Source organism: Nanorana parkeri, unplaced genomic scaffold (genome assembly GCF_000935625.1).
Source record: "Nanorana parkeri isolate BGI_ZX_2015 unplaced genomic scaffold, ASM93562v1 scaffold68, whole genome shotgun sequence".
NCBI lineage: Eukaryota > Metazoa > Chordata > Amphibia > Anura > Dicroglossidae > Nanorana > Nanorana parkeri.
The window spans coordinates 631,427-656,289 of NW_017306336.1; the positions used below are offsets into that span (position 1 = coordinate 631,427).

General features: G+C 41.1%; 1 protein-coding gene across 2 annotated transcripts in view; it reads left to right on the top strand.

The window, feature by feature from the left end:
* Positions 1-24,863, top strand: part of GLT1D1 (glycosyltransferase 1 domain containing 1) — an 82,830-nt gene that overhangs the window by 41,466 nt on the left and 16,501 nt on the right. Inside the window, exons 8-11 of one of the 2 annotated variants that reach the window (XM_018576490.1) lie at positions 2,999-3,048; positions 7,015-7,058; positions 8,260-8,380; positions 20,832-20,930. In XM_018576490.1, the coding sequence (XP_018431992.1) occupies positions 2,999-3,048; positions 7,015-7,058; positions 8,260-8,380; positions 20,832-20,930 (314 nt within the window). The remainder of the gene's footprint in view (positions 1-2,998; positions 3,049-7,014; positions 7,059-8,259; positions 8,381-20,831; positions 20,931-24,863) is intronic. The other variant, XM_018576491.1, reaches the window with a different exon arrangement.

Below are 24,863 nucleotides of genomic sequence, written 5' to 3' on the forward strand. Positions count from 1 at the left end.
GCGGTCCGTCGTAAGTGCGAGTGGTCGCAAAACAGGTAAGTCGGTAAGCGAGCAACATCTGTATATAGTGTTCCCAGGGAAAGCCCACCTCCACTTCTACAGGTGTTAACCTTGGAAGCTAATGCAACAGTTTGATTTGCTTCCAAGGTTAACATATATTAACATATATTGAACTATGTTTTTAAATACTATGTCAATAAATGTTATTTGTTTTTAGTTTTTGAGTCCTAAGCACTCAGTTTAAGTATGTCCTGGCATGTACAGTGGGGCAAAAAAGTATTTAGTCAGCCACCAATTGAGCTCTTTGAGGGAAAATAGGTATGGCCTGAAGATCTCTGGGATGTTGCGACCAATTATTTTTTAAATAAGGCATATCTTATATGTTTGCCCAGACAGGTTATCAGCCTGTTCCCCGTAACATTTATAGAAAAATTTAGTTTCATCATTATACGTAGTCTTTAGTGAAGGTGTTCTTTAATCCATGCCGTGTGTTAATAACACAATTTTTATATTTAAACCTGAATGAAGAAGTTGAACTACATTTAGTTTCTTAAAATCCCCAATATTAAAGGTACATTTCAGTTACAATAAAAAAATAACCATGATATTACCACAAGGAACACTGCCTCACTTCCAGGACTTCTGTTTTTCTTAAAGGAATCTATTATTGTTGTGCATCTGCACCCTCCAACTTTCAAAAGCTGTCTTGATTTCAATAGCCTGGGGATCCATGGAAAAGTGACTATATTCCGCATTCTTCTGACAGCAGTCTTCCTGCACTACTGGAAGATGTATCATCACGTCCTAGACCACGTCCTGTTACTTCTCTGGCTCCCTTCACTGTCTGTTCAGCCCTGAAGCAGCCTACCCACACAGAAGGACCCCACATTTATAAGCAGCTACTAAACCATAAATCTTTACCCAAATAAATGAGGTGGTGATTGGGGGGTGGAGGGGTTGTAGTTGTAGAAATGTTATTTTATAAAAGATAAAGGTAAACAGAGTGAACATCCTGACTTTAGCTGCACAGTTTTGTGAATAGTGTTAACAATCCAGTGACTGACTTTACTTTTCTGTACTGTTTAAAGATTAATTTATAACAACTACAATCCTATTGCACATGTTTCATAATTCATAACAATACACAAATGCTCCCTATGTTACCATCTGTAAGCCTGTAAAATTGAACACAACAAAATTCACATTATCAATAGTTTTGATTGTAATGGTAATTTAATGATCTTTCGCACCTGCAGATAAGTAATGAGGTTTTTTTTCTGTGATTGCTCTTGTGACAAGCTGGTACACGGCTGTATAGTACGGAGAATCATAATTATTGGAAGTTTTTGACCTTGTTTGTAATTAACAAGGAAAATATTGACTATTAGCCTATGCTAAGCTGCTATTAGCTGGCATGTAATAGCTGTGCGTTACTGTCCATTACTGAGTAATTCATGATTAAATTACTGAATTTCTGTATGAATGTCTCCTAAGATGTGGTCCCCTCTTCATCCAAAATGACATCATTATTTAAAGGTGAACTCACGGCAGATATGAAAGACACAAATTAATGCAAATCTTTATTCATTAATAAAGGATTACATTTATTTATTTTTAATTTGTCTAGTATAAGTACCTGAATTGATAGCAGCCTCTTACAGTCCACTATACAGCAGCACTCTGACTGTGAGAGAGAAAAGCAGCACTGGGAACCAATCAGGTATGCTGAATTCAAATGTAAGGGGACAGAACATGCAGATAGGAAGTGACAACAGAAGAAATAGACAAAGGATCTTATCAGTCGGCTGTTGGTCTTTTGCTGTCCAGTGTGAAGCTAGGACTGTAGGAGTTTGCTGTAGGAGTTGTTGCAGACTAGGGACAAGATTTAAAGACAGATTGGAAATGCATTGATTTACACTGATTTACAAAAGTTGAGAATCTTCACTTAATAAATTGAGTAAAAATTTACTTCAGTTGTCCAATAATGTGAAAAGAAAATTCCTCCACATGGTTGGCTTGAGTTTAGAGATGAGCCTGGGCATGCTGTGAACCCAGTATACCGGAGTTGGCCCAAGCCCACTCAAAACTGTGACCACCCTCTCAGCCCAGTCAGTGGAGCCAGTTGCAACATTACCATCCCTTTGTGACGTATATGCACCTCTCCGCAACTGATTTGTCCAAGAGCGGGGTGGCACTCACAGTTTTGAGCGTGCGTAAACTCAAACAAACTGGGTTTGCACCAAGTCCAGGCTCATCACTACTAGAGATCCCTGCTATTACAGCACCTTCACGTATTAATGCTTCCACATTTGTGATCTCTATAGGGCACATGAATGAGTTGTGCCATAGCAAGATCCAATATGAAAGTTTAGAGGAAGAAAAACATGATCTGCTAGAACACAGTCTAACAAATATTTCCACTGGCCTGAGTAAGAACCTAGGTAAGGAAAATACAGACTACTTTCTGTGCGGTCTCCGAGGGCTGCACAAGGAGTGCCAAAGGACTGCATGTGGCTCCCAAGGCTGTAGGATGGGCCCCAGGGGTTTAAACCTATAATACCATAATGATATGACTGTGTAAAATGCCGTTGTATCATATGTTAAGTTTATTAGTGTTTAGGAGCCATTAATGCAGAATTAGAGAAGATGCTTTAGGGTTCACTAAATTTTTTATTTTTTTTAATTTTTTTTTTACGGTCCTTGCTGCTAGTATGATTGTGAGATTTCAGCATCCGCTACCTCCATGTTACAAGAGCATAAAATATTAAAAGTGCATGCTGTACTTGCTGCCCCTAAGCCGCAGTAACATGCTTGGCTGCACAAATATTTGCCTAATCTGAATAACAGTACTCCTGATGATATTCTGCTGTTAATTAAATTGCAATCATAGCAACTCACTGTAAGCTTTACTAATTCTAGATGCTTCCGCTCCATGCACATTATATTAAAATCACATTAAATCATTTAGTACAAATCTAATGCAAATCCTTTATCCTAGAGTGGCATAAAAGGGAACCAAATGTTCATTTGGCTATAATTGGACCAATGGTAAGTACAGCTTTTGATTTTTCTACATGATTACTGATCTGGGATTTAATTGCATATATTATAATTGTATTGTATTGGTTTTTTTTTACTGGTTATACTTGTTTTTTTTTGTGTTGGTACTGCAGTTGTTTTACTATATTGGATTGTTTGTCTTATCTGCTAGAAATTAATAACTGGTCTGGGTCAAGGACAGACGTGAACACAAATACATAATAAATTAGTTGTTCAAGCCTTCTGTATGTATCAATTTTGTTGTCCCCTTGATTCATGTCATGACTTTCGGAGGATCTGGTATGTGAGCAGTCTCATTACATCATTGTAGATAATAAAAAGCAGTTTGTGACACTGGATTTTGGTGTTTATGAAAATAACATTTAACTAACAACAGTAAAATCTAAGATGGATATCTGTAATGCAGTCCCAACAATGCCTAAAGATGCAACAAATAGACTGATGATGCAAAACAAAAAATGCAAAAGGGCACAAGAGGCCCCAAACATATTATAAATGCACATCTTTACAGAAGATGCATCCTGTAGAAAAGTTACCATCAGCCAATGAAGAGGAGGTAAGAGTAGTTATGGAACGTTATGGTGCTACAACAGTAGCAATAGGTTTAGTTTTGAGAAAAAAAGATGGTTTCCTAGCTTGTATGTAGTATATGAGTGTAATTTTATAGAATGCCTTCTCAGACAAATATGATTTAAAAATGATTTAAAGTCAATCTTTCTGCATTAAATGCTAATCCACCAAGATCTGTTTGCAATGCTGTGCTCTTGGGTGAAGGGAATAGTTGAGATAGTCCAGGAAAATTAGCTATGTAAGGTGCCTTCTATCTTAAAATTGTTGGGCCAGTCATCTTACAGGAATTACTTGGCAGGAGTCCATTCAACCTTTGGTTACAGGTCAGGGGATGAGGTCTTATTGTAAATGGCTTTTTTTAAGTCAATAAAAATTATTACTTCAGCAGTTTGCTCTAAATTGTTGTTGGAAATATTTTCCTCTTGCTTTCCTCATACTGAAAGCACAGCAATAGGTAAACTTTTTCCAATTTTAGTTAGAATTGAGAAGGCTTAGAATCTCTATCAGACTTTTATTGTTTTCTCTGATCCCGTTGTGGATATTTCCTTTTGCTCCCTATGTGGTGGCAGGAAGTGAGGGGGAGCTCTTTCCCATGGGGTTATATCCTCTCACTCCCTAAGTGGTTATAGGAGGTGAAGGGGACCCTTTCCACAAAGGAAATATTTCTTCTCAGTCCTTAGGTGGCCCAAGGAAGTGAGGGACATTTTACAATTTTGTAAGTAGTGTGGGGAAGAATTAGAACATTTGTTAGTTTTATTGCTATTTTTGATCCCATTGGGAAGATTCCCGTTAATATCATGTTTTAAGAAAAAAAGAGTTAGAGGACAAATTTGACATAGTCTGACAAAGGTTCCTACCCTTCCCTGCTGTATCCAAATCCAAAAATAGTTTCACATTGAAATACACATTGTAGTGCACTTTGTTTTAATGCATTCTTCTTCCATTAAGAACATGTAGTATGAATAAGATTTCCTTCTCAGGTGGCTTGATACATATGTATAGCTTAATTTATAAACATGGTTTGATTTGAGCATGTAGGATATCGAATTTTCAATGTGTCATTGATTCTGCTCTGCTACACAAAAATATTTGTATGTCAATCAGAGTGGAAGACAAACGTGCAAACAATACTGACACAACTTGTTAGAATAATATACTTTTCTTCACAAATATTCATTGTTGATATGAACGTTGTATGTTATAAATTGGATCCAAATAAAAAAAGAAAAAACATATAGAATGCATTTCTTTTTTTTTCTATGGGATCACCGTGTTCATTTTTATTATGTTGGTCATTGTAGCGGAAATAAACAAGCATATGCTTCAGAATTGTTATGATGCAGAACCTGTATATTTGTATGGTGGCTTTCGAGTACAAAAAACATAACCTGTGTCAGGGCATGGGTGGTTACTGATCTGAGGGCATACTATGACCACAATAGTAACTGTTGTAAAGTACCCAGTTGCCATTCGGGTTAAGTTTGTTCCTAACCCGCTCCACAAAAGATTCGCACTGTACAATACCTCGTGGAGTTTTCAGTCTTTTCCTTTTTTCCTTTTGTGAAGTGTAAATTCACTTTTGTTTGTGAAAGATAACTCTCCTATTTTATATACATGCAAACTCAGCAGTATCTTATCCGCTGCAGTTTCCACTCTTTGAGGTTAAAGTATATGTAAACTCAAAAAGGGCTGCAACCAACTAATCGAATAATCGATAATAATGTCAAATGATTAATGGATAGTGACTTGGTTGAATGGATGGCAGTGACAAGAACAAACAGGCAGCAGATAAGGTTTTTATTTATTTAGAGGTCTTTCCACAGCTGTAAAAAATTACTATGGGCAATAACCGAATGTGCTATTCTAGCAAAATATCACCCACATTTGGGTTGGTCGTTTTCTGCTTTAGATTGATGTCAGCTGGCCGATTCTGCTGTTAAGAGACAAATCGTCAGCGGCAGGATCTCTAAAGGTGCCCATACACTTTACAACCCTCGCAAGACTTTTGTCTTGCGAGGGTTGTAAAGTAATTTAAAAAAAAACGTACGATCTGCCCATCTTGGACAGGCAGATCGTACCTGCGATCTTCCGATGACTGCAATTCTGAACGGGCAGTGCACACCGGCCCGTTCGGCAGTGATCTCTCGGTCATGTTAAAAACCAGCCGAAAATCGTACGATTCTCAGCTGGTTTTCCAACATGCTCGATATAGAAGAGTCGTGCGACCGTACATTAGGAACGGTCGCACTTCTTCCATACACTGCACGATTCTCGTACGATCGCGGGATTTCCCGCAATTCTCGTACGAGAATCGTGCAGTGTATGGGCACCTTAAAGGGGTTGCCTATCTGTCCCTATGGAATCGAACCTTCTGTTGCCAGATGCCACAAGATATCGATCTGTCGCTGGCCCGATTGCTGCTGAATATTCCTGCCATTGGCTATTTTAACAGGTCACCAGCAGCAAGAACGCTGAAAGAGCTGCCCTTCCAACATTAGCCTTAGTCTGCTTAATTCTTTGCAGTTTTTCCTCTAGGTAATGCATTGCCAGTAAAGTAACTACAAATCCGATGTAGACGCAAAAGACGATTTTATTTTTATAGTGCTTTGTTATGTCTGCAATGTGTACTCGTAAAATCAATGGAGATGTTTGTTTCCACGCTTTTAATACATCATATTACACTTCTTGTAAGATCTTTCCATATTTCCATAGCAATGACTAATGGCATCAATACTTAACGAGAACTACAGATTCTAAAAATGTGACTAAGTCCGCATTCATACCTGCGTGTTCCGTGAACACACGCCAAAATGTGCACAAACGAAGAAGCATAGGACTCAATAGGGAAACACGACACACAAACACGAATGAACGTGCATGAATGTGATGTGCGTTAATGTCACGCGCATGTGTAAATGCAGGCTAATTCATATAGCAGCAGATCTTTTAAATTATCAAAAGCTGGTCTTTGTCTTGTAGCTTGTGTTTACAGATATTTTAAAATAAACATTGGATGGGCTACTCCTTTTTCTTCAAGCAGTAGTGTGCTTTTTTTTTTCGTACATCCTCTGACATTTGTATTAAAATGTATCTGTAACCATTTTTTTTTTGGATAGAATGGAGAAGCAATAGTTGGAGAGATTCCTTTACGTCCTTTCTGGTACAAAGGTTGGAAAAGGAAAATCTCTCTAACGGCAACCCAGACAAGTAAAAATGCTACAGTCTGTATAATCACTTTGAAATTGTTTTAATTATGCAGACCTTATTGGTTCGCAGTTCAAGTGGAGACTTGTCCAGACCATATCAAGCTTTATTGAGTGACCATTTAAATGTTACTATGCTTTTATGCCATCTTGGTTCATTTTCCCACTTCTGTTTTTGTAGGTCGACCCACTCTTTACTAGTGAGGTCAAAGCCAAACTCAGAAAGTAAGTATGCTAAACATAGCACTTGTTTCCATCTTTAATTAGACATATAAAGGCCTGATCTGCTTAGCTCTGTACTGATTTGCATGCATATATCAGGAATTAGTCATACACATGCATATATGGACAGATATGAAAATCCATCTGTTTGATGCAGGAATTATATACCTACTTCTATCAGGGCGCTATTAGTTAAACTTTTGCAGCTTAGACTCAATTTGCAAAGCATTAACATAAGCATATCATCTTTATTTTAGCCATGTGATGGTAATTTTGAAATCTTATTGGACTTAGCTAAAAATTACTGTCACTTTTTAAAAATAAGGATCCTTTTACGGATGTGCAGGCTTGTGAATTGGGCCTATTAGTTAGTTGCTTTTAGTATCCAATATGCTGTGCTTGTTGGTGTTAGATCATTAACAGGCTATAATCAATATTAATCATCCTCTCCTATATAGTTTGAATTTAACCAATTAGATATCTAATAGGTATCTAATGGTGTAGCTTTATGTTGAAAGTGCATCCTTTGGGAATGCTTTGACAAATAGAAAATAGCTGTACTTACTTTGGGTTTAATTTAGAAAAATAAGTGTCTCAAGGTAAACTGAAAGTATTTGAGTTACATTAAAAAGATGTTTGATATTAAGGCGGAATATAAGGCTTCCTGTGTGAATGTTAAATGACATTCTTACAAGTGACATCAAACCCTAATGTGTATTTCTACCACTTATTATTTTTCCTCATATATTTCTTCCTTCAAATAAATTTAACTTAATTATGTTTAGTTATTATTCAGCTATTTAAGTATTTAAAGCAGAAAACTCGCTACCAAGACCAGATCTTGGCAGTGCATAAAAAAAGCCATAAGTTAGTTTTTTTTTTTTTTTTAAACAGTTGAAAATGTGGTTCTATCTTTGAGCCATACAAAACACACAAGAATAAGAAAAAATGTGACTTGGCCCAACCTACTAATCTAGGTAGTGGTAGTCATATTAGGGCAGCAGCAGTAGTTGCAAATATTACTGTATCACACTTATTTGCTTTTTTACCATATCTGAAAATACTGCACTCTAGTAGCAACAGTACCATACTAAGAAAACATACTGCATGCTTAAATACATTTATGTTAGCACAAACTATTTATAGTTGGCCAGCTTAAAAGGTGAGAAAGCCTCTGAGTGGAACTGTATTTTGATTTTGTCAGTGTTGAAGGAGTTTATCTTGTTGAAGAAATTCCGCAAGGAGATCTGCAGGCCGTAATAAAGAAATGTTTTGCAGTAGTAAATAGTTCAGTGTCCGAAGGAATGTCAGCCGCAATACTTGAGGTAAGAGCTATAATATTTATGTCTGAACAAGACTATGTATTTATGTCTGAACAAGACAATTTATACAGAAGTAATGTGTAAAAATTATTTTTGAGTATTGCTGAGGTGTCATTACAGGAGAACTATGGGGCAGCCTATGGTGCAACCTGGTGACTCCTCAGGGTTACCAGAGGACATATATCCGGTGACCCAAAACTCAGTATATAGGGGGCTATTGCTATATGCTGAGAGCATCGCAGCCAAGACAAATCCCAACAACACTGTCGAGATCCACCCCGCTGGCTGATTGACGGCTGGCTCTGCCAGCCCCCTCTCGGATTGGAGAGGGGAGTGGGGAATCCCTGTGGGGAGTGATGACTGGCAGTTACCACTCTCCACAGGGAGATGATGGGGAAAGTCAGTGACTGCAATGTTTTTTCGCTGACTTCCCAATCAATAGAGCCAACCTGTGACAGGTCAGCTTGAATTATGCGATGCGTGTAATTCACTCACCCATACTTCTCCTTTTAACATTCAGATGGAAGGGTTACAATAAGCATTATCTCATATTTTGTTCTTAATATATGGTTGCAAACACTGAACTATTTTGAATTACTCACAGGTATGTGACATTGTTTTACCATGCTGGGCTTGCTATAAAGAAAGCCCAGCAACCCTTAAAGTGTTATTAAACCCTCCATGGATAAAACATAATAAATATAGTTGCATACCTTACATTGCCATTGTTCACTGTGCCCTTTTTTTTGTGCAGTTTTTACTGCATAATCAGATTTGGAAAGTTTGTTGTGTGGAGCTAAGGTTGCTCCTTTGCCTTGCATTGTCTGTCTGGAGTCACCCTGACACGCACACTCCTGGCCCAGACTGAACCTACACACTGCTTGATGCTGTGTTCAGCTGATGCATGCACTGTAAGGGCCACTGTGCTCTGGTGCTGTTCGGCAAACTCATGCACGTGCTCCTCAACAGGAAGTTTGGGAAAGATCTGATAGGAGGGACACAAGAAGGAGAAAATCAAAGGCAACTAAAAAGTATGAATTTGGGGCACAACAAATACAATAACACTATCAAAGTTATTCACAAAAGGGTGAAGAGTTTGGAGAAGTGAACAATCTAGGACAACATAGCTGATTTGGAAATATTCTCCAATTCAGCGCCTTTCCAGTTCAGCTATTTTGGCCTAGATCGTTCACTTCTCCTGCCTTCTCCAAACTCTTCACCCTTTTGTGAATAACTTTGATAGTGTAACATGATGCAATGCCAAGCTGAAGTTTCTAAAGTGAGAAAAATACTTTCATGTATATACTGTGCATTCAGAAAGCATCCAGGCCCCCTTCAAAAGTTTCAGTTTTGTTATGTTGCAGCCTGATACTACAGTTGTTTAAATTCATTTTTTGTTCTCCTTAATCTACACTCAGTACCCTATAATGACAAAGTTAATTCAGAATTTTAGAAATGTCTGTGAATTTATTAAAAATAACTGAAATAGCACATGTACTTAAGTATTCAAACCCTTTGCAACAACACTTGAAATTTAGCTCAGGCACCTCCCATTTCTCTGGATCGTTGCTGAAATGTTTCTACACCTTGATTGGAGTCCACCTGTGGTAATTACATTGATTGGACATGATTTGGAAAGGCACACACCTCTCTATAGAAGGCCTCACAGCTGGCAATGCATACTGTATCACAGCAACATCCATGAGGTCAAATGAACTGCTTTCAGATCTCAGAGACAGGATTATTGCAAGGCACAGATCTGGGGGAAGGCTAAAAAAAATATTTCTGTTGCACTGAAGGTTCCCAAGAGCACAGTGGCCTCCATAATTCTTAAATAGAAGAAGTTTGGCACAAACAACCAGGACTCTTCCAAGAGCTGGTCACCCAGCCAAACTAAGCCATCAGGGGAAGAAGGACCTTAGTTTGAGAGGTGACCGAAACCCGATGCTCACTCTGACCGACCTCCAGAGATGCTGTGTGGAGATGGGACAAAGTTCCAGAAGGTCAACCATCACTGCAGCCCTCCACCGATCTGGCCTTTATGGCAGAGTGGCTAGAAACACATGAAAGCCCGCTTGGTGTTTGAAAAAAGCACGTGAAGGACTCTCAGACTGTGAGGAACAAGTTTATCTGGTCTGATAAAACCAAGATTGAACTGTTTGGCCTCAATTCTTAACGTTATGTTTGGGGGAAACCAGGCACCGCTTATCACCTGCGCAATACTATCCCAACAGTGAAGCATGGTGGTGGCAGCATCATGCTATGGGGATGTTTTTCAGCAGCAAGGAAATGGGAGACTGGAAAGGCTTAAAAGGATTTGCAAAGAAGAGTAACAGAAAATCCCCCAATCCAGGTTGCAAAGCTTGTCGTGCCATACCCAAAAATACTCGGAGCTGTAATTGCTGCCAAAGGCGCTTCAACAAAGTGCTGAGTAAAGGATCTGAATACTTAAAGGAGAACTATGGGGTCAGTGTTTTTCCCCATAGTTCTCCTTAGGGTAACGGGAGGACACAAACTAGCGTCCTCCTGTTACCCTAAGCTCAGTATACCGCAAGCTACAGCTCGCGGTATACTGAGACACCGGAGCGGATCCCGACGTAGATGATGGGATCCGCCCAGCTGCGTGAGTGACAGCTGGCTCTGCCTATCTAGAGGCAGAGCCAGCTGTACCCGCCCTCTCCCCCGTCCGTTCCGCCAGTCAGCGCTGGCAGATCGGAGCGGGGAGAGGGGAATCCAGCCCTCCCCCTGTCACGGCAGAGAGCCGTGACAGGATCGAGAGGTGAGCGAACCCGGTATGTGTTCGCTCACCTCCCGATCTACTGAGCCGACCTGTGACAGTCTCATTGTCACAGGTCGGCTAGAACTATGAGGTGAGTGGAAAGCACTCACCTCATAGTTCTCCTTTAAGTACATGTGATATTTCAGTTTTTTCTTTTGAATGAATTCACAGACATTTCTAAAATGAGAGAGATAGAGATCATAATAACTGAATATTAATGCTTATAAGTAATAACACCAGGTTTGTTGATCTGGGAAATATACGATTGCCTTAGGGAATCGGAAAGGCATTTTTTACCTGTTGGAGCAAATTGGATCATGCATTCAGAGGCGGCTCTTTAATTAGGCAAATTAGGCGGTCGCCTTAGGCCTCGCGCTCCCGAGGGCCTCGCGGCCGCCTAATTTGCCCTGCTGTCACATTACCTCACACCCAGGTAACGTCATGAGCTCTTAGCCCTGTCGCTGTCAAACGGAGACTCTCCGTTTGACAGCGACCGGGCTGAGAACTTATCTGTTTCCTCGGTCCGTCCATTCAGCCAGTGGTCCTCTGGAGCTCCGCCCACACCTCCCAGCCACTGGGAAGCCATCTCACCCCTCCCATCCACTGTGCGAGGATCCCAATCTGGCTGGGAGGGCGGAGTTAAATCTGGCTGGGAGGGCGGAGTTAAATCTGGCTGGGAGGGCGGAGTTAAATCTGGCTGGGAGGGCGGAGTTAAATCTGGCTGGGAGGGCGGAGTTAAATCTGGCTGGGAGGGTGGATCGTCAGGGGCAGATGGACGGAAGCGTAGTCAGCAACGGCTCGTCCTGCACGCTCCCGCCCGTGAGACGCTCCCTGCACAGTCCTGACGAGAGGCAGCCTTCACAGGCTACAGCAATGGTGAGAGCCCTGTGACCCTGGAGAGTCCATGGGCACTTTGGGGTCTCAACTGGGCACTTTGGGGTCTCCCCTGGGCTCTGTAGGGTCCCACCAGGGCTCTATATGGTCTCCCCGGGGCTTTGCTGGGTCTCACCAAGGCTCTGTGGGGTTTACCCAGGGCTGGCGAGACCCTACAGAGCCCAGGGGAGACCCCAAAGTGCCCAGTCTCACCAGCACCAGGACTCTGTGGGGTCCCACCATGGCTATGTGTGGTTTTACTAGCCTGGTGAGACCCCTCAGGCCCCTGGTGAGATGCCAAAGAGCCCTGGTGAGACCCCCTCCGAGCCCTGGTGAGACCCCCTCCGAGCCCTGGTGAGACCCCCTCCGAGCCCTGGTGAGACCCCCTCCGAGCCCTGGTGAGACCCCCTCCGAGCCCTGGTGAGACCCCCTCCGAGCCCTGGTGAGACCCCCTCCGAGCCCTGGTGAGACCCCCTCCGAGCCCTGGTGAGACCCCCTCCGAGCCCTGGTGAGACCCCCTCCGAGCCCTGGTGAGACCCCCTCCGAGCCCTGGTGAGACCCCCTCCGAGCCCTGGTGAGACCCCCTCCGAGCCCTGGTGAGACCCCACAGGCCTGAGCGGGGCCTCATGTTTAGGTTTCGCCTAAGGCCTCGCAAACTCTAGAGCCGCCTCTGCATGCATTATACAATTTTTTGCCTTTCTGGATCAGCTGTGGGTTAAGAGTTCTATTTATGCAGGTTTTGTTTTCTTTATCAATTAATTTTCTGGCTGCACTCAATGGACTTGTCTTTTTTGAATCTCCCTAACTATGTACCGTTAAATGTTTTCCTTTGCTTTTGGAAAGAACACTTTGTAAACATTAAAGCTTGTTTTAAATGTTATGATTTTCTTTATGTGAGCATCTGCCATCCGATGCAAGTATTAGGACCAACATTTTGGGTGATTCTGGGCATTACACACCATTGTAGTATTTGGACTGACAATCAGAAATACATTTGGATTGCGAGGTAAAGCATTAGAAGATTTAACATGTGCAAATGTAGCTGAAATTCATATTCCCTTTTCCATTTTGAAACAAATTATCTAATAATGTGTCAATGCCATCACACATGCTGCTCCTCTTCTATCCAGAATACAGTAGTTGATGCCTTATTTGCTGACAAAGTCAATCAATGTTTGTAAAGCTTTGTTGCAGGTTCTGTTTGCATATGAGGGGATTGGAGGTCGATTTGATGGGAAAATATATTGTGACAAACAGCCACTTTGGGTTCATGGCAGAGCTGTGGAGTAAGTTTACATGCTGCCTAGATTGTGGCACAAAGATGAGCTAGTGGTAGGTCTGTATAGCAGTACGTTTAGTAGTAACGACACCCTTTCCCCCACCTAGGGCATGATTTAAAGTGGCACTAAAGCCTAAATTTTTTTTCCCCCCTTATGCATGTGCATCTTCTTCCCGCGAGCCATTTTAAGCCATCCCCTATGGCGCCGCTGTCCTATTCCATGGTATCTCCTTCTTACAGGGTCTCATGGAGACACCCCTGTGCGCACACTCCCGGCGTGCATCCATTGCCTAGCATTGTTCCACACTAAAGGACACTCCTCCCCCCTCCTGTAGCCTCCATGGTGCATGCTCCTCTGCTCCCCGTACACAAACTGCTCTACCCCGAAAGTTCAGGGAAAGCTGAGCTCTGTGGCCTGGACCAAACAGGAGAGAGGAGGTGATTATTGTAATTGCTTGCCAACACATACAGAAAATCTCACGAGAACATTCAATAATGCCATCAAAGACTCGTGGAATGTCATTTGAGATCTTGTTTTAACATTCGATTTCAGAAATGAATGGAGTTTTTCGAAGGAAAACCACATTCACTGTTAGAATTTTAGTAGTTTGAGAACAATTTTCCATCCTGCTCCTTCGATTTTATTTGTCACTACGGTTGACATTGATTGCTGATTTCAACCCATTAACTATTAGAAAATTAAGTGAACAGTTTAATTTGTTTTTTCTTTTAAATGAAATTCTACTGGTGTATGACCAGCTTTAGATAGAGAGACTGCATGCAGGCTGTGCTGGAACAGCCTGCAGGTCTGAGCTGACCCAAAAATGTCTCATGACTAGCTAGGAGGCTGAATTATATTGGCTTGTTTTGACACAGACCCCTGCGAGGGAAACTCTTTTGGTTTATATTTGATGCAACAGTACCAAAGACAGGTAGGAAGCCCTTAAATGTACTTTGGTACCTGGACTTCCTCTCTGCCAGCTCTACATTTTGAAGTTGATCTCTACAGTATGTTTATAGTATAATTCAGTAGTCAATCGCATGCTCAGCTTGCACCCTGTTCGCATGTTCATAATATGGAAAAGGGAACAAGTATATATCAGTAAAGTTTAGGTGGGACTTTTAACTGTTGTGAACATTAGCTGCCAGTTTTAAGCAAATTATTGTTTTTCTGACTGTACAGTATGATGGCTACGCTGGTCTGACAGTACACAGTTCTGAACCAGCCGAGCCGTCACTTTGAACGTGCTGATACCACTCACAACCTCACCCTGCACAGAGATTTCCCAGCTCGTGTGACAACAATCTCAGGCCAGCAGACTGAGAGCGATTGTCACTTGAGTTGGTTAACTCCGCAGTTAACCCTTTACACACAAAACAGCTGCCACCACTTGTTTTAACGGAAACACGCACAGTTCTCAGCAAATGCTGTGACATTCAAAAACGTAAAGCTTATGATAGCGCTGTCCTTTCAGACACTATACAGTAGCACTCTTCATCGGAATAATGATACTTTAAGTTGTTATTTAGAGTGTAGAGATGTTCTTATTTAGAGTGTAGAGATATACTTAACGATTTTTAAGATCTTTTTTTAATAAAAGAAGTGGTGCGGAAAAAATATACAGAAAAAGGATGTTACAAAAAGAGAGACAAATCTAACGTCAGTAAAATTAAAAGGAAGAAAATAAGAGTACTTAACAAAGTCCTGGTCTTGGTAGATTCTAGCAGAGTCCAATTCAGTTCACAAAAGATTGATCTGGAGTAGGCTACCTTAGAGTAATGCAAAGGGTTGGTCCTTGATGAGATTGATGTTTCCTTTTAATGGTGAGAGCCTTTCTTCTGATGTTACATGAGAGCTTTGGTGTTACAGGAGCTCCTGACTACCTGTGCAGGCACTTTTTGTTAGCCCTCTAGGGGGTGTCACTGAGCCGGCCCATAAGCCGATTAGGAAGGGTGAGCAGGAGGGCTAAACATTTTGGGATACTCTCCTCTTCCCCTCCTAAACTGTCAATTTCATGATAATAAATCCATTTCTCAATTTTCATAGTTAAGCCCTGAAAACACTATAGATTATTGTGGGTTACGACATTTGCTTCATGTGTACTCTAAATTTGATATGTTTATGTATAATGGGTGGCTCAGAAGTGGAATTATGTGTTCCTAACTTCTGCCTTGCAGCACAGGGGGCCCCTGGTTCAAATCCCAGCCAGGTCACTATCTGCAAGGAGTTTGGATGTTCTCCCTTGCTTGCGTGGGTTTCCTCCGGTTACTCTGCTTTCCTCCCACAATCCAAAGACATGCTGGTAGGTTAATTGACTCCTGTCTAAATTGGCCCTCGTATGTATTCATGTGAGATAGGGACCTTAGATTGTAAGCTCCTTGAGTGCAGGGACTGATGTGAATGTGAAACTTTGCAAAGCGTTGCGTAATTTGTCGGCACTATGAAAAGTGGATCAGATTGTAACTTTCAGTTTATGTCTCCGTGAGATACCAGGCATTCCTGATCGTCTGTTTATTTTTCATTATGTTTTACAATAAATACTAAATAAACAGGCCTTTTCAATTCAACCAGCCATAAAGGGAGGTCTGAATGTACAACTCAAGTAATAGTGTAGTATAGTAAGTAATAGTGTAGTATAGTAAGTATAGTATAGTGTAGTATAGTAAGGGCTATAAATGATCAAAGGGACCAGGTAAGCAGATATCTGGAATTTGAGGATGCCTGAACACAATTATGGGCGGTCTGAGGTAATTTGAACTAGAAAGGCTGCATTTTCCCCAGAATGAGGGAAGATATAATTTCATAATTAATATTGAGATGCTTAAACTTAATTACTGTCCCATAAAGTATGCTGTGTTTGTTATTGACTAAGCCCATGGATGTCAGTTTTGCAAATAGCAAATTTCAGCATGCAATAACTCATAGCATCCAAGGTGCACACATCTTTGCCCGATCAAAGAAATGATCTTTGTTTGCCATGAGTTACTTCACTTTGCTGATTTTCATTGCTATTCTCATACCCCTAAGTAAATCAGGCCACTGTTGGCTTGGGCCATTTGCTACTTGTAACAGCAGCAATTATCCCTCACTCAAAGCTTGACGACCCCTGCTGTGAAGTGCTTAACCCCTTCATGCCTGAGGCCTTTTTTAAAATTTGTTTGCACCCATGTTATATTCCACATTTTAGGCCTGAAAATGACTTAAAACCCCCCAAAATTATATATTTTCTGAATGCCAAGACCCTATAAAATAAAATGGTGGTAGTTGCAATTTTCTATGAATCACGGGGGCGGGGGACTTTAAAAAATTTGTTTTTGTTATTATTAGATTTATTTTAATTTAAAAAACTTTTCTTTTTTTTTAATCAACTGTTTCTCTTTTTAATAACAAGAAAAAAAACTTTCTAAATGTTGTAAAATATTAGTTGCCATGGAGATGCTCCCAAAAATGAGGTACAGAACTGTACAGAAATAGAAATTAAATTGAGCACTGCCTTCCTGCTGCCAGGTAGAAGAATGCTAGATGATACCACACAAGCTGATAATACTTTTAGCGTCTTTTAAATGCCAAATGTTTCACATTGATAACGAAAGATCAATAAGTCCAGCAGCTCTTTTAGCCACTCAGTCCACTTTGCTGAATCCAGCCCGTAAGATCCTTGCTTTGAAATAATTAGCAGTATGTAGGTTTACTGCCGTAGCATCTGCTGGTGATTTTTGAGTCCAGCAGGGAACCTAAATCAGTGTGCAGGACATAAAAGTATGGTACATTTCCAAAACTAAAATGTGAGTGGGACTTTGGTCATCTCCTGTACAGATTCTGAACTAAAAGACATCATCTGCTGTAGTGCGGATACTAAATGACTGTTTGAAAGCTGTTAATCACATATGAAGAGTTGCTCAGCAAGTAAAACTTTCATCACACTCTATATCAGTCATTGGTAGTTTTTCACATTATAGGCATAAGCCTTTAAAGTAGGTTTTTTCCCTAAGTGTATGGCATTTATTTTCCTAAAGCACCATGTATCCTTAATACCTGCTGTATTTTATATCACATAAACTGAACTGTGTTAATGGGGTTTTTTTTTTTGCTTCTCAGTATTGCAGATCTCCTCTAACCTTTTTCAGCCACTTCCTGACTATATGCTCATGATCCAAAGCACATGATTGCTGTAGACCAGGGTAAGACAACCCTGAAGAGGTGAACATCTACTTAAACACTGAAGAAATCAAAGATCACCAGGGTGCAGCTCCATTGTTTAAGGAAATAGCAGTTCAGGAGTCAGTAGCAAGTAATGCAGAAGTCAGAGGTCAGTACTAAGTAATTTAGAGTTCATGGTGAGTAGTAAGTGAAGTAGAGTTCAGAGGTCTGTAGTAAGTAAAGCAGAGTTCAGCAGTTAGTAGTAATTAGGGATGCACAGATACTTTTCGAGTACCAGTGCAGATACTTGGCATTTTCATGAGAACTACCAGGGTTGCAGCGGTTGCAGCTGGGACCTGGCTCTGGCGCTCCACCACTGTCCTGAAATCAGTAGTCTGTATTGTTTTAGAAAAACTGTCACATGACAATAAACAAAAATGTATCAGTACTTAGAGGTACTTGGGCAAAACTGGTATCGGTGCATCCCTTTATTTATATTTATAAAAACAAAATCGTACATTAAAACAGAGATGTACAAATCCCAGGAGCTCCGTGTGCTCCTTACAAATGACAGCTGCCTCCTAATTTTTGAATTTTTCTCTAGTCTAGTCTTGGAGCTCAAAAGTATCGGTACATGTACTTGTACCAAGTACTGTACTTGGTATCGGTGCATCCCTAGTAGTAATTAATGCACAGTGTAGGGGTCATGAGTAAGTAATGATGAGTTCAGAGGTCAGTAGTATAAAATGCAGAGTGCAGGGCTCAGGAGTATGTAATGTAGTGTGCAGAGGTCAGGAGTAATTGTGTGAACAAGCCCTAAACTGTCATTAGAAATACAGAGGTTTATTTTTTATTAGTGGTTTACTAACTGTATGTTATCTGCTTAACAGAAGCCATTTTCTTAGTTGTGTTGTCCAAAATATTTCACCTTTAGACTAGGTACATGGTTATCATTGATGAATGAATCTGTCTTGATTAAACCAGGACTCCAGCAATGATCATTTTTGCAAACTTACATTGCTCCAGCTTGGCTTAATGTAAGTATCCATATCTGATATCCAAAGGGCTGCTGGGGAAGCTTAAAATCACTGTAGTAGTCCATGCTACATACAGTGATAGATGCAATGTTCTGGGTGCTCCTGCAGCGGCTTACACTCTGCACACACTGAGCACAATAAGTTGCTTGCTTAGCACCACTACCATTCAGAGAGCGTCGTGTATTCACTGAAAACAATATACAAGGCTGTATCTGAATAGCGGCAGTGCCGAGTGAGTTATCCTGTGTGTCCAATATGCAGAAGGGAATCCGGTGAAGCAGCACCCGGAAGATAATGGCTATCACTATGTAGTAGTGTGGACTACTAAAGTGATTTTCAGCATCCTAGCGGTCTTCTGGTTATTAGATATGGATACTTACATCAAGACAAGCTGAATGGATCAGTGTATGTTTGCAAAAAAGATACTGATGTTCAGATACCAGTGTGGATACTTGGCATTTTTACGAGAGCTACCAGGGTTGCAGCTGGGACCGGGCTCTGGTGCTCCACCACTGTCTTGAAATCATTTGTCTGTATTGTTTTAGAAACACTGTCACATGACAATAAACAAAAATGTATTCTGACTAGTATCAGTACTTGGTCTGGAAAAAATGGTATCAGTGCGTCCCTTATACTTATTTATTACAACCAAATCATACAATAAAACAGGGATGCACAAATCCCAGGAGCTCTGTATGCTACTTAAAAATGACAGCTGCCTCCTAACTTTTGAATTTTTCTCTAGGTTAGTCTTGAAGCTAGAAACATATCTGTACATGTACTTGTACCGAGTACAGTACTTGGTATCTGAACACCCCTAAAAAGAGGTCATTGCTGGAATTCCACTTTGGGCTACAACATGTGGAAATGTTGACATGTTGACATGTTGTCAATAAAGTTTATTGTGAAAGATTAGAATGCAGCTTTGGCATTATTTTATGCTTATGGAAGTCAGCATGGACAAGCCCAGAGTGTGCCAGAACCTGTGTTGGATTGGCTGCATTGTACAGGACTTAGTGCAGAGTAGATATGTTTCCTGGATCAGATCAGAGCGACAGTGTGTAGCAACAATGTGGTCCCCTGTTAATAGTTGCAACAGAGGATTGTGCCCGTCAAGTGTGTCGACAAAGTTGCTTGTAGTCTTCCTCAAGGGAGCATGTGGCAGAGTGACGATGCAGACGCACAATTGAGAGACAGTGGTTACCCTCCTAACTGGAAGTGCCTAAACAAAGACCTTTACACCTCAAGAATAACAGGTGGCTGTCTCAACACACATCAAACAAGCATTATACAGTGTTATTAAGAAACCCATCATCATAATTACTATGCACCCATCCCTAGAGCGTATTCATGTGCACAGGACATAGCTCTGAAGGGGAGGCAGGAGATCAGCACCGCTGACATGCAACAAAGGATGAAAAAGGTGAAAACAAAAATGGCATTGGTTTGATACATGTTGCTTTGGTAGCTTTACAAACTTGCTAGCAGATAAACATTTATGGTAGAAGAGATCTGGTTGTCTCTTCTGACATAAAATCTTTCTTTTCTCCTGCCTGCTAGCAATTATTTGCAGGTTGTATAGACCAGTGGTCCCCAACCCCCGGTCCGCGGACCGGTACCGGTCCGCGGATCAAATGGTACCGGGCCGCACAGTCTCAGTGCGGTCCGGTCCTGCAATATGGGGCAGTGCAGGGTCCCGGTGTTCGAACACCGGGGCCCCGCACTGCCGACGGGCTTCACAGTGAGGGGGCGGGTCCTGTGACTCACCTCCCCTCCCGGACCACGGTAAAATTATTAAACGTTGACCGGTCCGCGGCGATAAAAAGGTTGGGGAGCACTGGTATAGACAACCACACACATGCAGTTCAGTGTAAAGTCCCAACATCTTACGGCTGCCAAGAGTAGCCAACGTAACTGGTGTGCACTTGTGCAGGAGTTGCATCATACTGGCCCAGCCTTTCAAGACGGCTGAAAAATGTGGATCTGGAATAGGACTGAGGGGGGGGGCATCACATCACTGGGGTGCATTTTGCAAGGAAAATGTGCCATACTAAACAAATATTGTGTGCACACTTGCAGATTCAGGCAAAAGCTTGCCCAAAAGTTTAGTTCTGCTTTCAGTTAGTTTTCGTCGACTTTAATGTCATGACAATGATATTAGTTCTGTCATTTTAACAAGAAATCGTGTATACTTGCATTTTGGGGGCATGTGCAAATGAAAAATAACGTGAAAATGTTGCTGCTACAACTTCATTTACCATACACAAAGCACAAAAAAAAACATCCATTTATAAATGAGTGAATAATGAAATTCAGTCCTCAGTGGCTTTTTACTTTTTTTCCAGGCAATGGATCTTGAAATTCCAGTACTGGCAAGGGATATTCCAGGCAACAGCGCAATAGTAAAACATGAAGGCACGGGTTTACTTTTTTCAACCCCCAAGGTAACTACATTTTCGGTATTGACTTGTACTTGGCAGAAATACTGCACCCCCAAATGACACCTGATAACCTGTCTTCTGGGTAGGAAGTTTATTTTTTTTATTGTATTGTCCCTTTTGTGTTGGTGCAGAAATAGGAAGAGATCTTAACATTAATAAAACATATTCTGCTTATCTATTGGTTCATAGGTCTTGCTCAAAGTGCACTAGTTGTAAATGGGTGCTTGTAATAATCTGAAATGACACTGTTTATTATACAAATGCTACCTCTGCTGGTCATGTATAGCCATATCTCCCATCACTTTTGTATTTTATTTCCTCTGGAATGGCTCTTCTATCTCCTTCTGCAGCTTAATGCTGATAACAAAAGCTATTTCTCATGCTGCTGTTGCAGCAGAGGGACGTTACCAGTGTATTTCCACTTTTGTAGCCAGATTGGGATAACACTTACTTTAAATTTGTTACACCGTCTCATTCATATATAATAATTTTAAAATTAAAAATTGCTGCTTACGTATTATTTGCTCTTTCTCTTTAAACTGAAATTTTCCTCTGCAATTCAAGGGGAGCTGGGGAAGTTATGGAGGTTAACGTTACAAGTGAACTGCTTGTATTTGTTTAGGTGCTAAAAATAAATTAAATGTTATCCTCGCCTAAACAGCTAGCGGGCTCCCTGCTTCTCTGGTCTCTGGCTATAAAGATCTAAGGATATTTATTTATTTATTTGGCTGATAGCCCCTTGCCTCAACCTCCAGTATTGAGGGCGGACGGCAAGAGGTTAAAGAATTTTGGCTGATGCCCCCTATGTGAGAGCATATTGCTGGTGAAAGGGCTTTTTTAAGGAGACATTAGGGGCCTAATTATACTCCTAATATCACCTGTGGACCACAGTGAAGCTGATAAACACAGTTCGTGCCTCTGACAGTTAAGATCTCACTCTGCAGGTAGGAGCCAGTCCAGAGTAGCAGCTGCTTGAATAATCATTGCAACAGCCACAATTTGCAATAATAAAAAAAAAATACCGGTAGTCATTTAGTAACTTCAGTAGGCATGGTACCAGCAACCACCTATATTTTGTGTTGATAAACATAAGAATACAATGTTTTCTTTTGGTCCAAAGTAACACTATTAAAGGGTAAATGCAGTTTCATTAAAAATACACCCTCCTGTGCCCTCCTGACCTACACTAATGATATTCCACCTCCACCACCTTTACTTAACATAAAAGGGCATTTGTTTGCACCCTCGTGTCGATGTCTTCTCTGCCACTGCCTGTGCCTGCACAATTAGCCTTTAAAGACTTGTATAGAGCTGTTTTCTCAGAGTGGAGTTGCTCAGTATGGACTTATTGTCAATTGCTTCCAAAAGGACTTGTTTTTAAATGATGGTGTGCAAAAATGTGTTTTTTCGGTATATGATTTTAACCCAATTTCTTTGTAATGTTTAACTACCTCCGGGCCGGGCCGTTGTAAAAAAAACGGCCGGCCGGGAGCTCCGTAGATCTGAGCGGGTGTCTTTAGACGTCCGCTCAGACACGCCCCCTGCACGTGCGAGCGGGAAATGCCCGATATTTAAAAACAGGCAGCGATGCCTGTTAATATACAAGCAATCCCCCGGCTATAGAGCCGGCGAATCGCTTGTATCGCGTAACGATCGGTGTGTCCAAGCGGGACGCCCGGGATCAGCATGGTGCCTGTGTCACAGGGGATCAGAGGGAGATCGGTACACGAGCTCCCTCCGGTCCCCTCTCCTCTACAAGAATGCGGAAGTGTTGTATTTTACATCACTTCCGCATTCTTGTGTCACTCTCCAGCTTCAGAAGCTGGAAAGAAGCTGATGGAGCAGATCTCTGCTTCATCAGCTTCTTTTGGGAGGTCCTAGGTGACATTAGGGGTCTTGGGTTTTATTAGCCCCCGTATGTGATAGCAATAGAGTTTAGTGGGGGAAAAAATTAAAGTTTCCCCCAAAAAAATTTTGTTAAACATAAAAAAGAATAAAAAAAACAAAAATGTTTAAGCCCCCACCCTTTTTTGCAAACATGCGTCGGTGGCGCATACGTGAAAAAAATGATGATTGCGCCCATTACGCCGCACATGTTACATATCGCCGCGAACGTCACAGTGAGAGCAATCATTCTAGGGCCATCAATCACTGATAACACTAAACTGTAGAGCGGCAAGAGCTTTTAAAGCGTCGCCTATGGTCAATTTTGGGTATGGTAGTTTTTTTGCGATTTCGCGGGTGCGCGCAATTTTAAAGCTTGACATGTTTGGTGTCTATTTACCCGACATGACCCCCGTCTTTTATATTTGACCAAACAACTGGGTAATAATAAATGTTTCCTAACATAATGTAAAAAAAAAAAAAAATTTCATAAACTTTTCCTAATTATAGTAAAAAATAAAAACCGCAGTGGTGATTAAATACCATCAAAAGAAAGCTCTATCTGTCCCCAAAAAATGGTATAAAATTCATTTCAGTACAGCTTTGCATGACGGAATAAATGTCAGTCAAAGTACCGCAGCGCTGATTACTGAAAAATGGCCTGGCCGGGAAGGGGGTCTAAACACCTGGTCTTTAAGCAGTTAAAGTGTCATCCATTTTGGCTTGTTGGGCAAATGGACTGGTTGTCTGAAAAATTGCAGAATAAAAAAAATTTGAAATGTTAAAATGAAGGAAACTATAAAATTGCATATTTAACTGTTATTTTTAAGTATGCATTTTCAGGTTCTTATATTCCCATGGAGGCATTTATTCCCTCGCATTGGAAATATATCCTCAGACTTTCTGTTGAGTCTACAAGACAGGAGGTTTCAGGGAAATATCCAAGAGACACAGAAATAAAAAACAAAACTGAGAAGTTGTAATCCTCTTCCACTCTATGTGAATGAAAGAAAGGTTTTGTCTTTAGCTATACTTTAAAGAATAAGTGCACTTTTAGACATACAGGTATTCCTCACTTAACGACCGAGTTACGTTCCTACGACCAGGTCGTTAAACGGATTGGTCGTTAAGTGAGGAACTCTATACAGTACTGTACTGCATAAGTACAGTACTGTATAGCGCTGCCGATGTACAGTACCGAGCGGGACCCGCAGTGAAGATCGGAGGACACCACTTCCGCCGGCGATACGACACGCTGACGCGCAAGGTCGGAGGTCGATCAGCGGTCCGTCGTAAGTGCGACTGGTCGCAAAACAGGTAAGTCGGTAAGCGAGGAACATCTGTACACTTATCCTAAACGATTCCACCAGTGCTCCATTGTTTGTTGACATCCAGCACTGCAAGTCTGCCTTTCCTGGCTGGCCTCATAGAAGTCAATGTGTAGGAGAGATCTGCAGAGGGGTCATTGCAGTGATGGATGTACACTATGGCAGAATTTCTAGATAGGGAGATTCCCATTATAAAATGATACTGGTACAATTTCTGTGTGATTTTTTTTTTTGTGTCCTAATGCTGTGTATTTATGTAACAGATGCTGTGTTAGGCTTCTAACAGGTTTACTTTATGTACTTTATGTAAAAACAACCACACTCATTATTTTCCTTTGGCACAACAGCAGCTTTTCCTCCTAATATTTAGATGCTCTAAATTGTTCTTAAAGGTACACTCCAGTCAAAATTGAGATACATACTGTAGATGGAGCACAGCCAACCTGCTTACTACTTATTTTAACCAGGCTTGGTTATAGTACACCAGTCTGCTAACTACCTTTTGCTGAAGATCATGAAATAGGCATGCTGTTGATGCCAGAACACCTCTTTTTTGGCTTGTACATCCAGAAAGCATTATATATACATTAAGTGGCCAGTTTTTTATGACCACCTGACGTTTGAAGGCAAATTAGCTATAATTTCGCGCTGAAGTTGCTAGAGGGCCAGACCATTATAAATAGGGAAGCAGGTTGTTTACCGCGAAAGTAGAAGTGATTTTTTT